Source organism: Molothrus ater, chromosome 25 (genome assembly GCF_012460135.2).
Source record: "Molothrus ater isolate BHLD 08-10-18 breed brown headed cowbird chromosome 25, BPBGC_Mater_1.1, whole genome shotgun sequence".
Classification (NCBI taxonomy): domain Eukaryota; kingdom Metazoa; phylum Chordata; class Aves; order Passeriformes; family Icteridae; genus Molothrus; species Molothrus ater.
The window spans coordinates 6,720,376-6,731,024 of NC_050502.2; the positions used below are offsets into that span (position 1 = coordinate 6,720,376).

Consider the following 10,649-nt stretch of genomic DNA (forward strand, 5'->3'; position numbering starts at 1 on the left):
TCCCAGTGCCAGAGGGCAGGGATGGACGGGATGCTGGGAATTAGGAATTGTTTCCTGGGAGGGAGGGCAGCCCTGGCACAGAGCAGCTGGGGCTGCCCCTGCATCCCTGGCAGTGCCCGAGGCCAGGCTGGACACTGGGGCTGGGAGCACCTGGCACAGTGGGAGGGGTCCCTGCCATGGCCTGGAGGGGCTCTGAGGCCCCTTCCAACCCCCCAGTCCAGGACTCTGCTCCCTCCCAGCCTGGCTGCCCTGCCCGTGGGGCTGCAGGAGGATTTTTGTGGCACTCAGGTTTTCACAGCTACAATTTGATGCCTCTGCTGCAGGTCATGGACACTGCCTAGGAGTCTGAAACATACTGCTGCTGTCAGATTAAATGAAAACAGCTGTAAAAAGCCTAGAAAAACACTTTCTCTGGGCAAAACTGGCGTGGGGTTTAGTGGGGGGACAGAGGTTTCGTGTTTGTGCTGCACGTGAGGGGAAGCAGCAGAACCTGAGGCTTCCCCACCCATACTGCTCCCTAAAAGTGAATAAAACTGGATATGGAGTGGGGCTGGGGGCAGCCTGGGCTGGGGGGAAGTGGGGTTGGAATGAGCTGGGTTCAAGGTCCCTGCCCACCCCAGCCCTTCTGTGCTTCCATGAAAACCAAGGCACCAAGGGAGCCAAATTCACTCTAATCCACACATTTCTGCAGAGGTGTAAACCCATGGCACACAGAATCAGCCAAAAGCCAGGACAGGGATGAGGTGCCAGGGAGGGGCTGGCACTGCCCCTCTGCTGCTTTTGGCAGCACCTTCGCTCCTGAGCTGGGGCAGGGTCCCAGCCTCCCGCAGGACACAGGCAGAGCCCAGGGACCAGAGAGGAGATGGGAGCCGCTGGCCTCTTGAGAAAAACGCTTCTGCATGAATTGGAGAGCTGACTTGGAATTAATTTTGAGTAGTTGTTTCAGTAATTCAGATTGATTTAAGATGCACCCAAGAATAATGCTTTCATTATAAAGCCTCCTGAGCAAAATTTAAATTGTGTTGAATTAAAAACAGCCTCTGTTAAAGCAGGGCTGATGAGCACAGCAGAGGGATGGGAGATGCAGATTCAGGATAATTTAATTCCTTTGCTTTGTTTCCCACTCCAGAAAAGCTGCTGTACCTGTCTCCCTGGGCTGTTAACTGCCTAAGGAGCCTGCAAGTTATCCTGAATTTCTCTAAACTGATTTGCATGGTAACCCCACCAAAACCAGTGCTTATTTATTGATGCTGGGCTTCACCTTCAGGAAGAAATGCATTTTTATTGCGTTTTATTTATGGGTCAGTCTGGAAATGTGATTGTACCCCAAAGATACTTGGGAATCTGGGAGGGCAGCTGACGCACAGGACAGTGGAGGGTTAATGGTCTCCTGCTGTTGGCTTTGTTTGTTTGTTTGTTGTAAGTAAACCTTGGTTTGACACAAATGGAGCCAATCCTAGTAACAGGGAAAAAGTTATCCTGCACCTTGCAGATCACTCCTCTAAGGCACTCTGTCACAGCAATGGTGGGATTCCAGCCTCACGGAAAGCTGCACTTAGCTGGGTTTAAATGTATGGGTGGTGAAAACAATTTATTTATATATATTTGTGTATGATTTTTGAGTTAAAAACTGTTGTGCTTCATAGTTTCTTGTCTTAAATGCTGGCTGAATTATTAAGGGAAAAGGCAGGAAGTGTTTAAGGTCTGGATAAGAGCTCTGAGTGCTGCTGAAACCAAGCAGTGAAGTGGCAGCGCTGAGGAGGGCAAGGCTGATGGGCTGGGAGCACGGTGGGGACCTCGGCTGCATTCTCTGCAGCAGGAATTGCCAGGACTCTCATTAGTAACAAGATCCTTCCAAGCAGATTGAAAAGACTTCTGAGGAGAGATGTGTATGAAATATTGCCTGAAAGTGCCAGTTTGTCAGAGCTGGAAGGATTTTGGGGGAGATGAAGGGGACCAGGAGGGTGAGCCCCACCCCACACAGGGGGAGTCAGGAAGGTGGAAACAGCCTGAAAGTCCCAAACCAGTAACACCAGAAGCCTCAGTTTTCAGACTTTACAGCATTTTCTAGGTCCCTTCCCAGTGAACCCTTACAAAGCCATGTTTAAATGTCTAATTTCTTAAATCCATGTCAGCTCATTTCCAGCACTTGCTCCTCTGTGATTTCTGTGATTACAACAAATTGAGAACGCTCTGGGGTTTGTCCCTGTGCTGAGAAAGGGAGGGAAGGGACCCAAACCCAGCCCAGCCCTGGGGGAGCAGAGCCCCAGCTGCTCTCCAGAACATTCTGCACGTCCTGGGGCCCTTCCCAGCCCACCCAGGCCAGCCCCTGACCCCGGCTCCTGTCACAAAGGTGTGACAGCACGAGTGTGAATGGGTGTGCAGGCTGTGTCCGTGCCAGGATGGTGTGATCATTATCAAAGGGGATGTGGAACTATTATATATCCATATATATATATATACGTGGATATAATTACCCATATAATTATGGAATATCCAAAGCTGGATTTTCTCCCCTTGTGCAGAGACCCCTGCAGGAGCCACCCAAGGCAGGTGTCCCTGATCAGATCCCGTGCTGGGGACAGGAGGGGGGCACTGACCAGGATGGACCAGGCAGAGCATGGAAAGCTGAGCTGGGGCAGGGCTGGGATGCAAAGCCCAGCTTTGATCTCTAAGTTTTACCTTCCCCAGGGGAAGGAACAGCTTTTGCCATAAACCTGCAAACTTTGCTTCGTTATTGAAAAGGAAGAATAAGAGATCTTTAGGTGATTATGACAAACAGGTTCTACATTTGCACTTAATGAAGAAATTCAGACTTTCAGTTGTCATATGCCCAGATTCGGCGCCTTTCTGACAGCTGAATTATGATTTTAATAATTGAAAAGTGCTACTGTGAGCCTGTTCATGTATAATAGGCACAGAGAAGTGTTTAAAATCAAAAGCAGTTTAGAGAAAAAGTGTCCCTGCATTACAAGGAGGAGAATTGTCTACATCTGAGTATTAAAGCGAGTGAACTCTCCGGTGGGAACACTCTTTGCAAAGTAACTCTAGATCTCCTGTACTGTTGTGATGTGTGGGATGAGGAGATTGCCCTCGATCCTGGTTCTGCGTGTGCCCCAAGCAGCAGCCTGCACTGCCCACTTCCCTTTACTCAACCTTGTCAGGGTGAGGGTTGGGCCAATCCAACATTCCCGGGGGTTTTAGTTCAGAGAAGCAGAAGCACAAATCTATAATCTCAGTCGCAACATCTGTGAGACAGAAATGAAATACAAGGGGGAAAAGATCCCTCCAGGCTACATTCCCCTTGCTTTGATTTCATTATCTTTGTACCTGTCCATGGGAATGTTTGAAATTCCACTGCAGCCTCCACAGCACGCTCTGTTCTCAGACTCACAGCTAAGCACAGACAAGAAGCCCCTTTCCTGCTCAGCTGAGTAAAAACCAGATCACATCCTGGCCATCACTGAGTATTCCAGTACAGTGACCCACGACACCCACTTGAATTCAGCCAGTCTGTACTTCCTGGCAGGTCAAGGGCAGAAACAAGGACTGACGTTGCGAGGAGACGCGAGAGACCCATCAGCAGCTTTGTGTGAGACGCGTGGCTGCAGCCAGGGTCAGAGAGAGCAGAGCTCCTCTGCAGCCCCTCGCTCTCGGGTCAGCTTCTCCCTCCCGCAGGGATGAATCAGATCCTGCTACTCCACCACTCTGCTCCTCCTGCACTCGTTTACCGTGGTGCTGAGCATTTGTCAAGTGGGTGTGAGAGCTTTTTCTGGTTTACACAAACTGCAGAAGTTGTAAGGCAAAGAATAATCAAGCCCTGAACACTTCCAGCCCCTTCTCGAACATGCACCCAGGAAAACGCTGAGGAGGAGCTGAAGTCAAGCTCCCCGTACACGCTTGCCTGCTGCTCAGGAAAAGGAAAAGTAATACTCACCCCAGCGTTGTCATGGTTACAATAGTGTACCAAAAGGAAGCAGGAATACTGGTGAATTTGCTCGCCGAGGACCCTTTCTCCGCATAAAACATCACAGTTGCAAAGATGATGATTGCCATAGTGAGGGAAAAGAGGAGAAAGCCAAGCTCGGAGGCACAGCTCTTCAAAGTGTAGCCCAAGATTCTCAGGCCTTGGGAATGGCGGGAGAACTTGAAAATCCTGAAAACCCTGAAAACCCTCAGCGTGACGAAGGCCCCGCTGACGTCCTCGTTGTTGGTCATCACCAGGCCGATGTAGTAGGGCATGATGGCCACCACGTCGATGATGCTCATGACGCTGCGGATGAAGCGGTAGCGGCTGGGCGCCGCGAACAGCCGCAGCAGGTACTCGACGGTGAAGATCATCACGCACGCCGTGTCCAGGCAGAAGAAGGCCACGGCGTAGCGCTCCCCGCAGGGCAGCTCCTTGCTCCCCGGCACGGAGCCGCAGGGCACGGTCTCCACCACGTTGGTGATCACCGAGACGGCGATGAAGAACCCGGTGACGTAGTAAAAGACTAAGGCTAAGGTGCTGGTGTGGGGGTTCTCGAAGGCGCGCCACATGGTCTGCCGGAAGCTCAGCGAGGGCATGGAGCCCTCCTGGTTGTTCTCCGAGTCGTTGTCGTCCATCAGGCGCTCGGCGTTCTCCCGCTTCCTGTCCTTGTACTCTTCGTAGCAGCAGTCCCCGATGATCTCGGGCAGGATCCCGTAGAAGGCCAGCTCTTCGTCGTAGGCAGAGATGCACTCGTACCTGGGGTAGTGCAGCTTGCCAGTTCTGTAAAAATTGAGGATGCACCTGAAGACCTCGGGGTCCCGGTCAAAGAAGTACTCCTTGGTGTCTTCGTTGAAGAAGAACTCCTTCTCCGTGCTGCCCAGGAGAGTGTCCGGGTACCTCTCCAGTGTAGTCCTCCAGGTCTGGAAGCGCCTGCCGCTCACGTTGAGGATGATCAGCTCATCCTGCCTCTTGTTCTTCTCCGTGGGAGCCAGCGGCATGGGGCAGTTGGCCACTGGCATCCATCCTATGGCAGCCGCCCTGGCGAAGGGCAGCCACGCTGCCACTCCTGCTGCCATGGTGAGCCCGGGCTGTGTCAGTGCAGGTGGGGCTGGGGAGGCTGCTGGGAGCTGCTGGGGGTCAGACCAGTTCCATCTGGAACACAGAGGAGAAGAGAACACAGCACACAGTCACGCCCTGCCCCGATGGGTGGAAGAGCCCAGGACCAGCACAGACACCAGAGTTTCCCACCACTGGTGGAGAATGATGTTGAACAAGGCATGTGAAAATCAGCTCAGCGGGGTTATGGCATTATTATAGATTGAAACTTTGAATAGCAAATGATTCCTCATTAAAAGCATTTTAAAAGTAGCATAAACACAGTAATTTATATTTGCTTCCTCACAAACAAGACTAATCCATAATTCCCCAGGTGTAAGCCTCCTGTGCTCATCAGTTTAACTACAGCTGTCAAGAAAGAGCTGGGAACTCCAGTGGAATCAGCCTGCAGTGGAATCATACACCACGAGAGCCCATGACTGGGCTTAGCTGCATTTCCATTTCTAGCCATGAATTTGTTTTATCTTTTTGATCTTTGGTCAGAGTTCTTACAGTCCTTAACTTTTGTTTTAACTTGCTTTTACTTCCACTTCCCTAGTGCTTTTCTAATTCTGCCATGAAATTATCTGAAGAAAGGTGCCATTATCATATAAAATGCATTAGGAGCCCTATCAAAAGTCAATTTATCAATGGAAATTCCATTGATTCCAATGACTCAGGCCCTCAAAGCCTAATTGTATCTTTGTAGGCAGTTTTGCTCTGAAGTTTTTAACTTACATGAAAGCTGCCATTCCAGCCAGTAAGGCAGCAGCATTATTGATTCCAATGGGCCATCAAAATACTGAATAAAAAATGATGGAATGAGTCTGTGGTGAAAATGCCTGAAGTGCTCAGAGAAATGCTCTCCCTCTTCAGGGCAAATTAACATTCATCACCTTAATGTGGAGCATCTTCCTATGCAATTTTACTGTCTAAAGGACAATTGAGATCCCTCGTGCGAGCATCTTGCTGCCGCTGAAGAGCTTTGGTAATTACAGAACATATAATAACCCACAGTGTGCTCATCCCAAGGAGACACTTTGCTTATCTGCACGGCACTGGAGCAAACATCTCACAGGATTTCCCTCCAAAGAACTGCTCAGCGTACAAAGCAGCGCCACTTTTTCTGTCCCCCCAGAGAGGGAATTTACTGGGTGAACCGGCCTGGCTGCCCTGGGGAGCAGGGCTGAGCACTGGGAGCCTTCTCTGCCAGCTGGAAGGGCATCTCCAGGGGCTCACACTGCACCCTCCTACCACCAGTGCTGGATCTTGTAACTGTCATGGAACGCTTAAGGATGGCAGGCAGCAAAATAAGAATTATTTCACCCATTATTCACCAAATATATACAGGCAAATACTCGAGAAACCAAGAAAAGGCATCTTGTTCCTGCTTTCCCTGCTGGCAAACTGTCTTCCCTGGGTTTTAATTTCACTTAGCACCATCACCAGTGTCCTTCTCTGGGACTGACTGGTGACCTGACCAGTTTCAGCACACTGGATCCTCATCTCCCCTGATTTCTCAGGGGAACCGCATTAGAAATCTCTTCTGTACTTTCATAACTTTGGTTGTGGATTCCAGGTTACCTACATTAGCTGCTGAGGCTCTATAAATACTTCACATATAATTGTTCCAATGAAGCACTGGTAACTCATAAGTGACTTACACATTTTTAAATCAATTTTTGAAAGATAAAATGGGTCCTTCCATGCTGGCAGTATATGTGGGGAAGCTATAAATACCTCAGCTATGAAAGGGACAGGAGATTAAAGCAAAAGAGAAAGAAAGGGGAATTCTTCTGTGGAAGTTTAGCTCCTGTTTCTCTGTGTCCAAGAGATGCAGCTGCTTAGAACAACGGAGCGCACCAGCTTCATTCTCAGAGTTACTGAATCTGCCCCATCTGATCCACAAAATGCACACAGGAGGACAAGAGGAGTCTTTTCCAGCTGTAAATTATCTGAAGGACCACGAGTGAGAAATGAAATCCCCTGCTGCAGAGGTTTTGCTTTTTTTTTGTCCGTGAGTCCTTGGAACTCTACCACTCCCTCAAGGAAGTAAAAGAAAATTGGGAGAGAGAGAGAGGGGACTGGATTTATAATTCTGATCTGCACAACCTAAGCTGAGTCAAAAAAAGATGAAGCAACCAGTTTATCTAGAATGTAGAATTCCAGAATGTAGAAAGAATCCCCCTTTTCTGCCTGCTTGGATTTTGGTAACTGCCAACCAGTCTGTTTAGGCTGGAAAGCAATTGGCTGGACTCAAAATCTAATGTACTGTTGACAGTGTCTGGAGCTCTCATAGAAAACAGACACACTCTAATTCTAACAAGCATATATTTAGCTATATCCATATTTCTAATTTTAATTACCATAATTTCTGCATGTAATTTAAAAGGAACTGGTTCACAGCAGACCGGCACCCTGCTGATGACATTTAGAAGACCTGGTACACAAAATAGAATCATTTGCCTCCTGATTTAAAAAAGTATCTGCAGAGAAAAGAATCTGCTTTCTTCAGATAACTATGGGGACAAGGAAACAGCCAAGGAAATTTGGGAGAAAAGGCTGAGCAGGAGCCCCCTGTCCCCCTGTCCCTGCCAGCACTCCTGACCCCGCTGGGTCCCTCCCGAGCAGCACTGGCTCCGCTGCAGCCGCTCCAGGGCACCCCAAAAAACCCCAAAAACCCCCCAAAAAACCCTGACAGCCAAATCCTGACCCAGTCGGGGTCAGGACAGCTCAGGAGGAAAACCTGGCAGAGAACAGAAATGGCTGTTCACCCAAAGGGTCCAGAAATAAAGGATGGATTCTTACCACTGTAGCTCCACACTGATCAATGTCTCTTCATCATCTCAAGAGAGCAGAGACAAACCAAAAACCTCAGAGTTTCCCTTTCTAGAAGCAGACAGGGCTGTTCTGAAATCGGACTGATAAACACACTGCAAGTTTCTTGATGAGACACTGCTAATGGGAGTGAAGAGCCTGGAGATCATTCCTTCTTCCCTCTCCTGTCCTTGTTGGGTCAGGCTCAGGCAGCAAAGAGACCTTTGCTTTAAAGCAAAATATATCAGCCAAAGCCTCGGTGTCTTCTGTCAGCCACGCATTCCTTCCCCTTCGCAGCAACACCAGAAAATAAAACTTTCTGCAAAACACTCCCTCCCTCAGTCTGTTGGGGAGATTTAGGAGCAAAAGCAACAGGCTCAGGATAAATGCACACAAACTTCTCCCCTCCCTCCTCCCGGCGAGCCCCGAGAGCCCCATCTTGCAGCGCTGCCTTACCTGGAAGGGAAGGACACTCGGTGCCCAAAGTGGGGCTCGATGTGGGGAGCGGGGAGGAAGGGGAGCAGGCGCTCCTCGGGATGAAAGGTGAGCTCTGCCGCCCGCTCTCGACTCCCTCTCTGAATGCAGTCAGAGGCAATCAGTAAATGTGCTCATCATTGTGAAAGTATATATAGAGAGATGACTAAACAGCTTCTCCCTCATCGCTGCCGAGGCTCTCGCTGCCTCTCCTGAGCTGGCTGGCGCTGCCCCCTCCCCTGGCAGCCCTCGCTGTGCCCTCGCTGCCCAGCCCAGCCGGGCACGGCCCCGCTCCCGGACCCGGGGCTGGAGCGGCGGCTCGGGGAGGCAGAGCCGGGCTGGGGAAGGGCGGCTGTGAGCCGGCAGAGCAAACGGAGCCGTTAAATACACGGCAGAGCCTACCCTGCATGCTAATGTGCCAGGGGGAGATGACGGGGGGAAAGCAGGGGATGAACTTCAGGGCTCCATCGCGGAGCTCCCTGTGTGTCCCTCTGGCTCCCGGTCAGGCGGGGACAGGGCAGCAGGGATCCCTTCTGCACAGGAAAACGAGCAATTCCTCCAGCCTCACCAACCCACACCCAGCACCTTGGCCAGGGCGGGAGGCTACATCCAGCAAGAAAAACAAATCACTTGGGTTTAAACCGATCTTTCCCTATCTTCCTCTCCTTTCTTCCTTCCCACCAGCTTTCTCTTTTCCCCTCGTCCTGCTGTTCTGGCTCGCCCTGCTCCTGGCAGCCCTTACCGGTCCTGTCTGCACACCGCCTCAGCATCCCTTCCATCCCCGCTCAGAAGTTGGGCTCGGCACGCTCCGAGACCCGGCAGCCCGGCTCATTTATCCACCTGCTGTCGAATCTCCATTAAGTGAATAACCACAAGCCCGAATCGGAGCGAACGAGCCTTGCCCTGCTGTGCCGGGCAGCTCCGGGCGGTGACGGACGCGCCGCAGCCGTAGTTGATGACTTCCATAAAGTCACAGCGATCCGTGCGGGAGCGAGCGGGGCTCGGCCGCCTCGCCATCGCCTCCCCGGCGGCTCGGCACCGGCTTAGAGCCGGCAGCACGGGCCGTGCGGGGCTGTGCGGGGCCGTGCGGGGCCGTGCGGGGCTGTGCGGCCACGGGCCGGCATCGGCAGCAGCGAGGGACGGGAGGGGAGCGGGGCACGAGGTGGGAGCGGCCACTGCCCCCCGCACCCCGCCCGGTGTCCCCGCACCCCGCCCGGTGTCCCCGCACCCCGCCCGGTGTCCCCGCACCCCCGCCCGGTGTCCCCGCACCCCGCCCGGTGTCCCCGCACCCGGGGCCGCTCCCCCCCGTCCCTCCCTCCCGGCGGGCCCCCTCACCTCCGCAGGGCGCTCCCGGCCGCGGCCGCCCGCCCGGAGCCTCCGCGGCCATGCGGCTGCCGGGAGCGGAGCGCGGGGCTGCGCGGAGTGCGCGGGCGCGGGGCGGCGGCGGGGAGCGGCGGCAGCGCTGGCAGAGATGGCAGAGATGGTGGCAGAGATGATGGCAGAGATGATGGCAGAGATGATGGCAGAGATGATGGCAGAGATGGCAGCGGTGGCAGAGCGGCGGTCGGCGGGGACAGCCCCGCACGGAGGGGCGGCGGCGCGGGGCGGGGGGCGGCGGGGGCTCCCCGCGCTCGGCCGCGTCCCCGCCCGCCGCCCGCCCGCACAGCCGCCGGCAGGTGTCACCCGGAGCGAGCGGCACCGGCGCGGGGAGCCGGCAGGGAGAGGGAGCCGGGCACCGGGAGCCGGCAGGGAGAGGGAGCCGGGCACCGGGAGCCGGCAGGGAGCGGGCACTGGCACCGGGAGCGGGTGCGGGACCCCCGGGGCAGAGGGCAGCGCAGGGCGGGGGTGGCGGCGGCCGCAGCACCCCCGCAGTGGGGCCCGCAGAGCCCCCGAGCCGTGCGTGTGCAGGGGTGCGTGAGGAGGGGTCCGGGGTGCGTGAGGAGGGGTCCGGGGTGTGTGAGGAGGGGTCCGGGCTGTGTGAGGAGGGGTCTGGGCTGTGTGAGGAGGGGTCCGGGGTGTGAGGAGGGGTCTGGGCTGTGTGAGGAGGGGTCTGGGCTGTGTGAGGAGGGGTCCGGGGTGTGTGAGGAGGGGTCCGGGCTGTGTGAGGAGGGGTCCGGGGTGCGTGAGGAGGGGTCCGGGCTGTGTGAGGAGGGGTCCGGGCTGTGAGGAGGGGTCCGGGCTGTGTGAGGAGGGGTCCGGGGTGTGAGGAGGCTTCCGGGGTGTGAGGAGGGGTCCGGGGTGTGTGAGGAGGGGTCCGGGCTGTGTGAGGAGGGGTCTGGGCTGTGTGAGGAGG

At 54.1% G+C, this 10,649-nt stretch overlaps 1 protein-coding gene across 3 annotated transcripts in view; it reads right to left on the reverse strand.

Annotated features, from left to right (window-relative positions):
• The window catches only part of KCND3 (potassium voltage-gated channel subfamily D member 3), a 101,875-nt gene extending 91,916 nt beyond the window's left edge, over positions 1-9,959 (reverse strand). The window contains exons 1-2 of one of the 3 annotated variants that reach the window (XM_036398547.2): positions 9,692-9,959; positions 3,938-5,122 (exon numbers count right to left, since the gene is read on the reverse strand). In XM_036398547.2, the coding sequence (XP_036254440.1) occupies positions 3,938-5,046 (1,109 nt within the window). In that variant the 5' untranslated portion in view covers positions 5,047-5,122; positions 9,692-9,959. Of the gene's footprint in view, positions 1-3,937; positions 5,123-8,338; positions 8,578-9,691 lie in introns of those variants that run through there. The other 2 variants (XM_054517270.1, XM_036398546.2) reach the window with 2 other exon arrangements.
• Positions 9,960-10,649: the final 690 nt, after the last annotated feature.